Source organism: Scyliorhinus canicula, chromosome 3, assembly GCF_902713615.1.
Source record: "Scyliorhinus canicula chromosome 3, sScyCan1.1, whole genome shotgun sequence".
In the NCBI taxonomy this organism is placed as follows: Eukaryota; Metazoa; Chordata; class Chondrichthyes; order Carcharhiniformes; family Scyliorhinidae; genus Scyliorhinus; species Scyliorhinus canicula.
In genome coordinates this window covers 42964912-42980116 of record NC_052148.1, presented here as the reverse complement: position 1 = coordinate 42980116, position 15205 = coordinate 42964912, and the positions used below count along the sequence as shown (strand labels likewise).

The window sequence follows — 15205 nt, the reverse complement described above, 5'->3', positions numbered from 1 at the left end:
GAAAACTCCTAATAATCTGACCGCTCCTTTCCTATTTCTAACTTCGGCCCATATTACCTCAGTGGGCAGATCCCCTTCGAACTGTCTTTCTGCAGCCGTTAATCTATCCTTAATTAACAATGCTACTCCTCCACCTCTTTTACCACCTTCCCTATTCTTACTGAAACATCTATACCCCGGAACTTCCAACAACCATTCCTAACCCTGTTCTAACCATGTCTCCGTAATGGCCACAACATCGCACTCCCAAGTACCAATCCATGCTCCAAGTTCACCTACCTTATTCCAGATGCTCCTTGCATTGAAGTAGACACACTTCAACCCACCTTTTAAGTCTGCCGGTGCACCCCTGCGACTTGATACCCTCCTCAGTACCTCACTACTCTCAACAGTGGCTTCTGGACTACAGCTCGTTTTCCCAGCCCCCTGACAAATTAGTTAAATATTATTAGTTTATAATATAAATGTCTAATATTACTCAACAGCTGCCTCCCTTCACGAAATCCGTATGATACTCCAACACACACACCTCCAACTGCTTCACCAATACCTTAGCTAGCACCTTCACATCTGTGTTTAATAGGAAAATGGACCTATGTGACCCACACTCCACCGCGTCCTTATCCTTCTTGGGGATTAACAAAAACTATGCCTGAGCCAGCGTGGCTGGCAGCTCCGCCCATGCCAAAGAGTTGGAAAACAACTCCAGGAGATGTGGCGCCACTTCCGCTGAAACTGTTTATAAACGTCAACTGGGAAACCTGACATCTTCCTTGACTGCATCAACCCGATTGCCTTCATAACCTCCTATACCCCCAGCGACACTTGTACTATGCCCCACAGGGCCACTTGTCGCCTCAGTTGATGCGTTAACAGGTGGCTGGCCTTCTCCCTATTCTCATGCTGAACCCCCCTCGCTCTCCAAGACTGGCCCACCGCCTTCCTTGTCGTCAGCAAATCAAATTCCCCTTGCTGCTTCCGCCCACGAAGAGCTTCCTGGTCAGGGCCATAGAGTATCTCCAATATTGCACCCACTGATCGCTGCCTTTTCGTCCTCTTCACCTTATCTCTATGGACGTTGTACGAGATCACCTCCCCCTGTATCACCGCCTTCAACACCTCCCAAAAAGGAGGGTGAAACCTTCCCATTCTGGTTAATCTTTCCACAAACCCCTTTGTCCACTGGTAGCACCGAGTCCATCCACCGAGGATCCCTGTGCCTGGCCCACTCCAAGCCTCAGATCCATAAAATGTGGCGCATGATCCGAAACTATAATCACCCCATACCCCATCCCCACAATCCCCGGGAGAATCAAATTGCCCACCACAAAGAAAATCTATATGGGAGTACACCCAATGCACATGGGAGAAGTAGGAACAGTCCCTCTCTCCCGGATGCCTAAACTCCAAGGATCTTAACCCCCCCCCACCCTCCAAATAAAATCTGGTCCCACAGCTCCTTCCCTATTCCTGACCTACCCAATGTCTTTGGGCTTGAACGTCCAACCAAGGATCTAACAGGCAATAGAAATCACCCCCCATTATTAATTTGTGAGTCCAGATCCAGGATGTCTGCCACCATCTGCTTAACAAACTCCACATCATCCCAATTAGGCACTTAAACATTTACTAGCACTAACAGCGTCCTCTCCAAAGCCCCACTGACCATCACAATCTCAACTTGGAATTGAATTCCCCTCCCACCACCACTATTTTAATCTGCCAGCCCAATCCATCACCAAACCTGCCCTGCCCCATTTTCCTTTATAAAAACAAATTACCGGGTGGTGCAGTGGTTAGCACTGCTTCCTCACGTCGTCAAGGACCCAGGGTCAGTCCCGGCCCGGGTCACTGTCCGTGTGGAGTTTGCGCATTCTCCCCGAGTCTGTGTGGGTCGCACCCCCACAACCCAAAAAGATGTGCAGAGTAGGTGAATTGGCCATGCTAAACTGCCCCTTAATTGGGGAAGAAAAAGAATTGGCTAATCTTAAATAAAAAAATATAAAAAATAAAACTAAATTACTGCGAATGCTGGAATCTGAAAAAAAAGCAGTAAATACTGGATGATCTCAGCAGGTCTGACAGCATCTGTGGAAAGAGAAGTGAGCTAATGTTTAGACTCTGGATGACTCTTTGTCAACCATTTTCCTTTCTTGTCCAACTCGCCCAAAAGACCACCCGCTCCCCTCTGTCTGCCTTTGACCAATAAATTATCTGTGTCACCAGTGCCCCCCCCCCCCCCCCCCAAACTACCTGCTGCACCCCCCATTCCCATATTGCTGCTGTTCATCAGCATACTTGCTAGCGTGGTAACACCCGCCTGAAGACTGAAACAAAGGCCCCGCCCATATTGCCCAAAACTGCCACTGCCCCCATAATGCCTTCCCACATCTAATCTTTGGAGGGATCCTAACCCTGACCCCCTCTTCTCACACTCCCCCCCCCCCCCCCCCCCTCCCCTCTACCAGTAGGTGAGAGGCACCCAAGACTCCGACCCCACCCCCAACCATTGTAAAATACCAACAAGGACTCTGGATTTGTATTCGTTGGAGTTTAGAAGGATGAGAGGGGGGGATCTTATTGAAACATACAGAATACTGCGAGGCCTGGATAGAGTGGACGTGGAGTGGATGTTTCCAAGAGTAGGGAAATCTAGAACCAGAGAGCACAATCTCAGACTAAAGGGATGATCCTTTAAAACTGAGCAGAAGGAGGAATTTCTTCAGCCAGCGGGTGGTGAATCTGTGGAACTCGTTACCATAGAAGGCTGTGGAGGTCATATCACTGAGTGTCTTTAAGACCGAGATAGATAGGTTCTTGATTAATAAGGGAATCAGGGGTTATGGGGAGAAGGTAGGAGAATGGGGATGAGAAAATATCAGTCATGATTGAATGGCAGAGCAGACGCAAAGGGCCGAATGGCCTAATTCTGCTTCTATGTCTTATGGCCTAAGGCCAACATGTGAAAACAGAACAAAACATTATACAAACATCTCAGAAATCAAAATATCAGGAATGTTCTCCCAATCAACCCTCCTCCAAATCATACTCCTTAATAAAACCTTGTGCCTTTTCGGGCATCGTAAAATAATATTCCTTCCCCTTCAAAGTCACCTGAGGTTTAGCCGGGTACAGTGCCCTGAACCGGACCTTATTTCAGAGGAGCACCGCCGTGGCCCGATTAAAATCCGCTCGCTGCTTGGCCAGGTCAGCACCAATGTCTTGGTATATTCTGGTCCGCTGGCCTTCCGAAGTACAATCTCTCGTCAATCTCGCTCACCTCAAGATCTGCTCCTTCTGCAATTGGTGCATTCTCACTGTCATCGCCCTTGGTGGCTCTCTTGCTCTCAGCCTCTGCCTTAGTGTTCAATGTGCCCTGTCCACATCCAGGGCCTTCTCACCGACCCCCTCATCCACCAGCTTCGCCAAATCTTTGAGGCATACGCCGTGGCGCCCGTTCCCTCCGGCAGGCCTACAATGTGTAAATTCTGCTGCCTGGACCGATTCTCTTGATCATCCACCTTTACTTTAAGCTCCTTGTAGACCGCTTTCAACATCGCCACCTCTGCCTCCAACTCCACAACCCAATTACTCTGCGCCCTTTCCACTTCTTGGATCGTCGCACCTTGCGACTCCAGGCGCTTCTCCATGCACTCCATGGCCCTGTAAAGAGGGGCTACCACTCCCTCAATCGCCTTCGGCAAGTCCTCTTGCATCTCTAGCCGATGCTGTCCCTTTAATCCCAACAACAGCTCCACTGGCAATGGGTGGACGGCGACAACGCTCCCCCCCCCCCCTTCTCTTTCTCTTCCTTCCCCCCCCCCCCCCCCCCCCCCCCCCCCCAATCTCTGCCGTGCCTTCTGTATTTGTGCTGCAGTGAACACCAGCATGGAACAACTGAGCCAAATGGCTTATTTTTTTGCAAGATTCTGTGCAAGAGCCCGTAGCTCTGGGAGATAGAATGAGGATGAGGAAATTATGGAAATAAAATTGTTTATATGGAGCTTATTTGATGAGATTAGTACTTGGATCACATTCTTTTCTATAGTTTGCATTAGAATATAATCAATTTGATTATTGGGAGATGGCAGCTTTTTGTTATACCTAAGGTTTCTTTTTCTCCTTCTCCTCATCCTCCTCTTCTCCCCACCGTGGATGATCATGCAGCTAATACAGCTGGATCAGTCCGGGAGGCTTCACAGACGAATAGACTGCCAGAAGAGTCAACGGCGCCTACTTCCGGTCTACCTGGTCAGTTCAAACAAAGACCACCAATTTATAACAGCAGCTCAACGACATCATCTACCTCAACCACCACTGCCCCAGGTACTGCAGCTGTCACTACAACAGCACCAACAACACCCACACCGCAGCAGACCCAACAGCAACAGCAGACACAACAGCAGCAGGCACAGCCACTGCAGCAACCTCGCAAGAGTCTTTCACTCACAGTAAGTATAAAGAACATTTCATGGTATTGAATGAATTAAATGTCTGGACAGGATATTGCTGTTATTGCAGTGGTAAGAATAACTGTGATGTGTCCTTTTTAAAGCCTCCCTGAAGTCGCATGCAGCCTAGAGTTCTGTTAGGCGTTTGTGCGGTGCTGCATTTGCCACTTTGTTAATTGTGACGAGTAATCGTGACATGCATTTATTCCATCGATTATTGGAAAGCATGCCCCAGGTTGTCAAATAATGAATTGCACAGGAATTATTCTACTTCCTCTCGGAGGAAATTTGCTCCGTTCCCAGAGCCCTGGAAACTGAGCAGTGAAGTTGAGATGGGAGTCCCCAGCCCTTGATGGTATTTGCTTTTTTTTTTAGAGCACTGCTTGTGAGCCACAGGATGTAGGAATATTCCCTGGGGCCCCTCGTGCAAACCTTCGACCTCCACTCTGCCGAATACGGCCTTTTCTCACTCCTGAGACTGACTGACCTCCAGCCCCCACTGAAGGGTGGCACGGTGGTTAGCACTGCTGCCTCTCAGCACCAGGGTTCGATTCAGGCCTTAGGTGACTGTCTGTGTGCGGAGTTTGCACATTCTCCACGTGTCGGTGTGCTCTTCCGGGTGCTCTGGTTTCCTCCCACAGTCCAGAGATGTGTAGGTTAGGTGGATTGGCCATGATAAATTGCCCTTAGTGTTTTTTTTTAAAAAGGTTGTTTTACAGGGTTATGGCATCGGCAGAGGTTGGATCCCCCTTCAGAGGGTCGGTGCAGACTTGATGGGCTGAATGGCCTCCTGCACTGTAGGGATTCTATAATCTCCAGCCAATTCCTGCAATTGCATCTCTTCTATCCCCCCACCAAAGCCCTGATCTTTCCTTCACTATTCCTAATCACTGGGCCCTAACAAATGTTTGACAGTTGAAGAATAATCATTGACAGAATTTTGCAAAGGCATTTTACGCATTTGTATGAAGTATTACATTACCTTGGTGTTTAAAAAAAAAACAAAAAAAAAATTTAGAGTACCCAATTAATTTACTGACCTGGATGTTTCCTGGAAACAGGAAAGAGTGCATGGTTACGGGTGGAGAATCCTAGAAATCCTGAGGATGCTTAGATACTGTTACATTTAATGGCAAGACCTTGTTATCATCTACTTCTTCTGATTTCCATCTGGAGAAAGTCAAAAACAGGAAGCCAACTGTTTCCAGGCAATTGGGAGAGATCAGGGCCTGGTGGGGGTTTCCGCACTCACAAGCAAGGGCAGCACCGTGGTGCAGTGGCTAGCCTCAAGGCGCAGAGGACCTGGGTTGGATCCTAGCCCTGGGTCAGTGTGTGTGTGGAGTTTCCACAATCTCCCCAAGTCTGCGTGCAGACTAGGTAAATTGCCCCTTAATTGGATATTTTTTTTTAGGATTTATTTCAGAAAATTATATTTTTGGAAGCACAATATAAATAATTTGAGATATGATGTTAAAACATAGGAACAAGGGCAGCACGGTGGCCTAGTGCACAGCTGCCTCACGGTGTTGAAGTCCCAGGTTCGATCCCGGCTCTGGGTCACTGTCCGTGTGGAGTTTGCACGTTCTCCCTGTGTTTGCGTGGGTTTCACCCCCACAACCCAAAAATGTGCAGAGTAGGTGGATTGGCCACACTAAATTGCCCCTTAATTGGAAAAAATTATTGGGCAATCTAAATTTATTTTTAAAAGACATAGGAAGAAATTGGACATTTTGTATTTATGATTCCCAACTTCTCCACCTTGCGTTCCCTCCCATCATGTCTGGGTCTGTTGTAGACTAATTGAGATTGATGATCAGTCAACAACTCAAATATCGCATCATATGACTCCCAGGATGATAGAAAACAACGTGAATGGATCTTGGTTATTTTTTTTGTTCCTTATTGCTAATTATTTTGTTGACTTGTGCTTTAGTTCCTTCCAGTTATTTTCACCAATGCTTGTTTTATTCGAATGTTACAGAGAGACCAAATGTATGCAGCCCAAGAAATGTTCAAGACTGCCAACAAGGTTACCCGGCCAGAGAAAGCCCTTATTCTTGGGTTTATGGCAGGGTCAAGAGGTACGTTGAAACTTTTCTCTCTGTCCTCACCACCTCTTGCACGTAGGTGTTGACTCCTGCTGCAATGTGGTTTGGTGGGCTTCACCCCGGGTTTAATTCTTCAGGAAAGGTAAAATCTACAATTTTTTAAAAAAGCAGTAAATGTTGGAAGCATTCAGCAGGCCCAGCAGCATCTTGTGGAGAGAGACACTGAGTTGACGTTTCAAGTCAAATATGACTCTTCAGAACTGAAGGAAGGTAGAAATGTGATGATATGTCTTTGAAAGGGGAACTAGAAGGAAGAAGGACTGGAGTCAGGTGGAGGGTGGGAGAAATTAAATGACAAATATGTCTTGGAACAAAGTTAAAGGGAGCGATAATCATTGTAATAAAGAGACATTGGGTGCAAATTTGTATCCACCGCGATCACGACCGGGGGACACCTGAAGTAAAAAAAAAACTCACCACTATTCTTAGAATTCCCTCTATACCAAAAAGGGTCAATAAGACATTCTAACTGGTGAACAGTGATTTTCGCTCCCTGACTCCTATGCAGACTTAGGTGAGTGATATTCGGGTCAATCTATATTTTCAAGTTATCCCCCGGTATAACCCATATTGTCATAGAAGAATTTTATCTACTTACCACTTAGTAGCATCAATCCTAGGTCCCGCGTTGCTAAGTAAGCAAAGTAGACTTTGTAATAATCACTCTTTCAGGTTAAAACTTAGTTATTTTATTATGTTATTTCTTTTAAAAGATGCAATCACTGTCTTTACAGAAAAGTCAAAAGATCTTGTTTCTGGATTCGCCTGGTTGGTTGAAAAAACCTTCAGGTCCACCTTGATAAGCTCTTTTCTTTAGCTTTTGGTCTTCCTCAGATGGACTTGCTGTTCCACTAGGTTTCTGTGACCGAGGGCTGCTATGAGTGCTGGTTGTCCCCTTTTTTTAAGGTTTATATTCCCCTTCTAGCAGTTATTAAGTTTATATGACATTATCGTAAAGTAACTTTATTTTACTCTTGACTGTACAAGGTACCTATAATCTGAATTATTTCTACCACAACTATGTATTTGTATTGCTGTACCAGCCTCCCCGAACAGGTGCCGGAATGTGACGACTAGGGGCTTTTCACAGTAACTTAATTTGAAGCCTACTTGTGACAATAAGCGATTTTCATATTGAGCATGACTTCAGCTCATCAAACTCTGATTACATTGTTTCCCTTGTGATGTTCAAAAGTGCTTTGATCCTAGAGGGGTGTTACATCTGGTTCCTGTCGCTTCTAAAGTTGCTTTATTACCAAATAGTGCTCCCAGCTCAGAACTCTGACTCTAATTTGGGGCTAACGTGTGTTCCCGTGGACACGTTGTCTCCAGCTTCCCATATTCACCTGGTGTCAGCAGAATTTCACACCTAAACATTTGTCACCCAATTCAACTGAAGATCCTAGCAATTCTTTTTTAGCTGCTTACTAAAATAATTAACTTCAAAGAAGGTGTGAAAGATTGCTTTTTTCCATGTAACTAAAAGTTCAATCTGCTGTGACTGTTGTGAACAGTCACAAGCTGTTTTCTTAACGCCTGTTTAATAAAGGCTATCTGCATTTCAAAACCTTCTTTTGCAGCTGCTATTACCCCTTCATGAGATTTTGCCCTACATTTTCTCATGTACCTTATCCAGGTATTGCCAGACTTCATGTTTCAAATGACATATTTCCCCGTTTTTACTTTTACAACACGGACGAGAACGAGATTCTGATTTTCCCCATCCTTCACCGGTGACATAACAAGGTCCGCACCCTTTTGATTAGCAGGTTTCCCCGCCAGATAATTCCCCCCACATTTAGAATTCTCTGTCGACAAGGTTTAGAACTGCTTTCTAAAACAGTGTAGCAGTCGAAGGGAACCTGCTAGAGGAGCCTCTGAGGGAGCCTTGGGGGCCTCCATTGGAGAGGAGATTCCCCTTGTGCGTGGCAGATTCTTGTCCTGTACCTTTTGGAGGGGGTGTTCCCGCATTGGTGGGGGTGTGGTTGCATTTTTAAGCACAGACCATTGCACCCATGACAGCTGGACCGCAATTTTTTGTTGTACAAAGGATGCTGGATTATCTGAAGAGAAACGCAGCTGGAGAGCTGCACAACAGTTTTCATCTCAGCCAACACTCGTGCAAAATTCCACCAAAGCAATTGCCCAGAGTGTAAACGCCAGAATGGTAAACAACTCTTTCTGAAAGCAAAAACAAGATTCAAACCTGGCAAAACGCAAAAATTACAATGTCATAGTCTGAAATTGTTGAACTCAGTGTGAGTCCAGAAGAGTGCAAAATGCCTAATCAGAAGAGGTGTCGGTCCTCGAACTTGTGTTCAGCTTTACCGAAATACTGTAGCAGGCTGAGGACAGTAATGTGAGTCTGAGAACAAGGTGGTGAATGAAAATGGCAAGCAGCCAGAAGCTCAAGGCCACATTTATGGACCATGTGAGAGTTCTCTGCGTTTAATCTCCCCAGTGTAGAGGATAATTTTAAATAAAAAAAGATTGACTGGAGTACAGTAAGTTCAGAGGGGTGATATAAGTTCACTGGTTTGGGGGGGTATTCCTGGCCAAAGAAATGAGCACAGGTGGAGGCACCAGAAGAACATAGAACAGTACAGCACAGAACAGGCCCTTCGGCCCTCTATGTTGTGCCGAGCATTGTCTGAAACCAAGACCAAGCTATCCCACTTCCTGTCATTGTGGTGTGCTCCATGTGCCTATCCAATAACCGCTTGAAAGTTCCTAAAGTGTCCGACAACAGAAGAAATCTCATCGTGCTGGGCTCAAAATTAGTTTGAGGTGAGGATGTAAAGGGATAAACTGAGTCCTTTATGGAGCAAATATTGCTGAACATCAGAGAGGGGTAGGTGAGAGAGTCTTGTGAATACACAGCAAGGGGTGGGGTTAGAAGCAGAAATGTGGGCAGAGAAAAGTAAAAAGATAGAAAGATTGTTGTTATTCCATTCTTCTCCACTTAACTATCATGACGATCATAAGAATGCAAAGGTCAGGAAAGATTTGAACAAGGGCCCATGATGTCGTATTCATTTGATTTTATATATTTGCTGGCGATAAAGTTAAAACTAAAATAATAAATTAACCTGTGTTTAGCCACTGTAGTACCATAGAATTCCTACAGTGCAGACGGAGGCCATTTGGCCTACTGAGTCTGCACCAACCCTCTGAAACAGGACCCTACCTAGGTTAGTATTTTTCAAACTTTTTTGCCCGGGACCCATTTTTACCAACCGGCCATCCTTCGGTACCCATGCCAACCAAACTTTGCAACCCACCATTTTCTCTTACCTTTAATGCGAGAGGTGAGCCTGGGTTTATATTCTGTAGTCTAGATTAGCGAAGAATGAGAAATGACCTCATTGAAACAGGCATTATTCTCTCAGGATTCTGCAGAGCAGATGCAGAATGTAAGTTTTCCTCATGCGTGGTTTACAGCCTGGATATAGTCTGTAAATTACAATGCGACGATTTTAGACATAGATGAGGAGGAATTACGTAATTCAAAGTATTGTGACTCTTTTTAATCCCTAAAATTCACTATCAAAGAGTTCTGCAGGCTCAGCCATTGAGCATATTCAAGACACATGCAGGAAGACTGAATTGAATTTTAAAAACGTTCTCCTGGGTCAGCGCGCTGACATCTGGCAGAGGCGGTGTTTCTCTCTGGGCCCTGGACATGCGCACTGATGAGAAGGCACGCATGTGCAGCGTGCCCCCATTTTTATAGCCGGTCGGTGCCTCCATTTTTAAAGTAGCTCGCAGCCAGCATTATTAAAAGCTGGCTGCTGTGGCCATGTGCCTGAATTCCTGCGATCTAAAAGCCGCGATGGGGTGGCTCCGCGACCCTCCCGACACCCGCCCACGACCCACTTGCGGGTTGCGACACCCACTTTGAAAGTGCCTGACCTAGGTCCATTCCCCTGTCCTCTCCCTGTAATTCTGCCTAACCTCTTTGGACACATAAGGAGCAATTTTAGCATGACCAATCCACCTAATCTGCACATCTTTTACTGTGGGAGGAAACCAAAGTACTTGGAGCAAATCCAAGCAGGCACTGGGAGAATGTGCAAACCCCACACGTCACCCCGGCCGGATTGAACCCCAGTCCCTCGCACAGTGAGGCAGCAGTGCTAAGCACTGTGTCACCGCCCACCTCTGGTCGCCTGTAGTGTCCGTATAGCTCAATTAATACAAATAATAATCTTTTATTGTCACAAGTATGAAGTTACTGTGAAAAGCCCCTAGTCGCCATATTCTGGTGCCTGTTCAGGTAAGCTGTTGCGGGAATTGAACCTGCGCTGCTTGTTCTGCATTACAAACCAGGTGTCTAGCCCACTAAGCTAATTAATTTAGCAGATTGGGGATTTAGTCTATTGCCGTAACCATCTGTGCCATTGAGCAGTACCCTTTGGATTTTCTCTATTTTCATTGAAAGTCCCAGTTTTATCTCCCATCAAGGGCGGCATGGTGGTGCGGTGGTTAGCACTGCTGCCTCACGCCGCTGAGAGGTTTCGGGTTCGATCCCGGTCCCAGGTCACTGTCCGTGTGGTGTTTGCATATTCTCACTGTCTGCGAGGGTCTCACCCTCACCCCCCAAAGATACTTTTTTAAAATCCTTTTATTGGCATTTCTCATATTTATAAACAGTTGTGTGTATATATACATATTTACATATTTTCTTGCCCGTGCAAATTTACTTTATTGTACAGAGAGGCTTATTTTGTCCTAACTTTAACTGACCCTATGTACATTTTGCTGCCCTCTGGATTGGTCTATAGTTCCTCCCCCTTACCTGTTGTCCCCCTTGGCTTCAGCTGTGTTTTTCTTTTCTTTTCCAGGAAAAGGGGCAGGTAACCCCCCCCCCCCCCCCCAACCCCCCCTCCTGTTATCCTGTGGTTTCCCACCGCCTTCCTTCTGTTTCCCCCCCACCAAAACAACCCAATGATGGGGTAGGTGGATTGGCCATGCTCAATTGCCCCTTAATTAAAAAAAAAAACTATTTTAAAAAATTTTATCTCCCAATACCCATCAATGTTAAACGTCGAAATGTATGTTAATGTTCCTCTTCCACAGTTGTAGCAAAATGGGTGAAAGTTAATTGGGAGCAAAAGATGGTGGAAAATGCAGGAAGTTGAATATGTTTCTTGTTTCATTTTGAAGGAAAATAGCCAAAGTGGTAGAATAACTGATTGGAAAAGCCTATAGTCTGACTATCACTTCTGTTAATATTCCACTTCGGGGTGGTTTACTGTGCAAAACTGATTATTGTTTCATTCCTGCAGAAAATCCATGTCCAGAGCAAGGTGATATCATTCAAATCAAACTGAGCGAGCATACAGAGGTTCTACCAAAGGCAGATGGCACGGGGAGCACCACAATGCTGGTAGACACAGTCTTTGAAATGAATTATGCCACAGGCCAATGGACCAGACTGAAGAAGTACAAGCCTATCACAAACGTGTCCTGAGAGTTCCCCAGGACCAAGAACCCGTGGACCAAATCCAACGTTGTTATCCTGACTACCACTGACCTGAGCTTCAATGATTGTATTTACAGACAGTTCTAAAACATTTGCAGGGGACACCTATATAACAGATTGTGCCACAGAATTTAGGGCCACCAGAAAGTGGGATGTGATCAATAGATAAGTGATTTCCTGCAATTGATGTTTTTTTTTGTCTCCTGTGGTGTCGATGTCTTTTTCAATGATGGTCCAGTCTCCAGCTACACCAACAACTCCAGCATGAAAACTCTGACTTGTGAAAAGCATGTGGACCTTAGTTACAGCTGAAAGGAGAACCATGTAGCTGCAGCCTTGAGTTGGTTTGTACTGTGGGGAGATCATTTAGCAGCTTAGATTTGGTTCACTTTTAACGGAGGGATTTGAACTGGAAAGCCAGATTTCCTGGTATCTGGTGCCTTCGCAAAGTCACATTGAGTTTTGTAAAGTATTTGTTGCAGAGGCAGCATGATTTAACAACAATTTTCTATTTTTTGTACAGCTGTAAAGATTCTAGGTTTCTCACTCTTTCTTTTGCATGCTCTCTCGTACAGTGTAAGATGTAAAATAATTAGATTTTCTATGGAAAATGTGTGCAGTTTAAAGTATGCACAGCCATAATTGGTTTTCATGTGTTTAGGCAGCTGGTTGAACTGTCAAAGCTTAAGAGACGTACAGTACTAAGCACAATAAAATTACATTGTAACTGGAGTCAATTATTTCATTGGTTCTTAACTTGAATGCAGTGCTTGATCAATATATTCAGAACTGTTTTTCTTCAAAAAAGCAGTTTAGTCATCTTTGTTCATTGGAGTCACTGTCAGACTACAGCAGTGAAATTTAATCATATATTATTGCTTTAACTACTGTAGAACCAGATAAATTCGCAAAATGAGGCTCCACCGACCCCCCCCCCCCCGCCGAAAGAGCCCGCTACCTAGGCCCATATCCTGCCCTATCAATTCAACCCCATCCAAGCAGTGCAGCATTGGACACCTGAGGGACAATTTAACATGGCCAATCCACCCGGGGTGTGGGAGGAAACCGGACATTATAGGAAATCCACACAGACACTGGGAGAACGTGTCGACTCCACAGAGTCACCAAGGCTGGAATTGAACCCAGGTCCCTGGAGCTTGTGATGTAGCAGTGCTAACCACTGCCACCGTGCCGCCCTTATCTTCGTTCAGTTATGCTTAATGCAAGGTATGCAAAAACTGCTCTCGATACAAAAGCCAAACACTAAATACTGCAAATCTAAAATAAAAACACTGCTGGAAATATCCAGGTGGAGATTCCTGTTCACACTTTCTCTCTCTCTCTCTCTCTCTCTCTCTCTCTCTCTCTCTCTCTCTCTCTCCAGATGCTGCCTGACATGCTGTGTGTTTCCAACACTTTATGTTGTTGTATAGTAATGTAAATTTACAGTCCACTCTGAAGTCACTCCCTCATTAGACCTGGTTTCGTCATCTGAGCCGCTCTACAGAGCATCTTTGGAGGACTGGACAAGCAAAAGGGGATATGGTGGTATAATGTTAATGTGACTGGACTAGTAATCCAGAGGCCCTCTGGGAGCTTGTGGAATTGAAATTCGGTTAATAAATCTGGAATTAAAAGCTAGTCCAGGGGTTAAATGCTTTCTAGTACCATTGTCAATTGTCGTAAAAGCTTATCTGGTTCTGGTTCATTAATACATCTCGGGGAAGGAAATCTGCCATCCTTACCTGGTCTGGCCTACATGTCACTCTAGATCTACAGCAATGTGGTTGACTTTTAACTGCCCTCTGAAATGGTATGGCAAGCAACTCAATTAAAGGACAATTTGGGTTGGGTACAAATGTTGCCCTTGCCAGTGACACCCATATCCCATGAAATAATTATTCCGTCTCAATGTTTTTTTTTCCTCAGGATTTAAAAAAAAAACATTCTTTCTGAAGGCGTGTCCCATTCAGTAGCAGATAAGCGACAACTTCCAACAGTTAAATATTGGGAAAACTAAAGGCATCATAATTGACTCTACCTCAAACATCTTGTCCTCACCATTGGTTCCAAGCCACTATCTCACACTGAACCCTAGGTATTTACAAACTTGACTCCTATACAACTCATATCTGAGCATTTGTCTCCTCTTCAACACCAAGATCACCTTCCTCTACCACTGTCCCATCTCTAAACCTACATGAGCCCATCTGTTGCTTGTCTGCCTTTGGAATAGAACTGTACAGCACAGTACAGGTACTTCGGCCCATGATGCCGAACTAGTCTGAAACTAAGATTAAATCAACCTACTCTCAATCATTCCAGTGCACTCCATATGCCTATCCAATAACCGCTTGAAAGTTCCTAAAAGTGTCCGACTCCACTACCACACCCCAACCACTGAGTAAAGAATCTACCTCTGACATCCCTCCTATATCTTCCACCATGAACCTTACAGTTATGCCCCCTTGTAACAGCTACATCCACCCGAGGGAAAAGTCGCTGAACATCCACTCTATCAATCCCTCTCATCATCTTATACACCTCAATGAAGTCACCTCTCATCCTCCTTTGCTCCAATGAGAAAAGACCTAGCTCCCTCAACTTTTCCTTATAAGACCTACCCACCAATCCAGGCCGCATCCTGGTAAATCTCCTTTGCACCCTTTCCAATGCTTCCACATCCTTCCTATAATGAGGTGACCAGAACTGCACACAATACTCCCAATGTGGTCTAACCAAGGTCTTGTACAGTTGCAGCATTGCCTCAAGGCTCTTAAACTCAATCCCCCTGTTAATAAAAGCTAACACTATAGGCTTTCTTCACGGGTCTATCCACATTCAGAGATCTATGGACATGAACGCCGAGATCTCTCTGCTCCTCCACATTCTTCAGAACCCTGCCGTTAACCATGTAATCCGCATTCAAATTTGCCCTACCAAAATTAATCACCTCACACTTATCAGGGTTAAACTCCATCTGCAACTTTTCAGCCCAGCTCTGCATCCTATCTTTGCAGCGTATAACAGCCCTCCACATTATCCACTGCTCCACCAATCTTGGTGTCATCAGAAAATTTACTAACCCAACCTTCAACTCCATCAACCAAGTCATTGATAAAAGTCACAAATAGAGAACCCAGCACTGATCCCTGTGGTAC

General features: G+C 45.1%; 1 protein-coding gene across 1 annotated transcript in view; it reads left to right on the top strand.

Annotated features, from left to right (window-relative positions):
• nelfa (negative elongation factor complex member A) overlaps positions 1 to 12776 on the top strand; it is a 73621-nt gene extending 60845 nt beyond the window's left edge. The window contains exons 9-11 of the mRNA XM_038793377.1: positions 4168 to 4451; positions 6433 to 6532; positions 11848 to 12776. Of these exons, the coding sequence (XP_038649305.1) occupies positions 4168 to 4451; positions 6433 to 6532; positions 11848 to 12032 (569 nt within the window). The 3' untranslated portion in view covers positions 12033 to 12776. The remainder of the gene's footprint in view (positions 1 to 4167; positions 4452 to 6432; positions 6533 to 11847) is intronic.
• The last annotated feature ends 2429 nt before the right edge of the window (positions 12777 to 15205 follow it).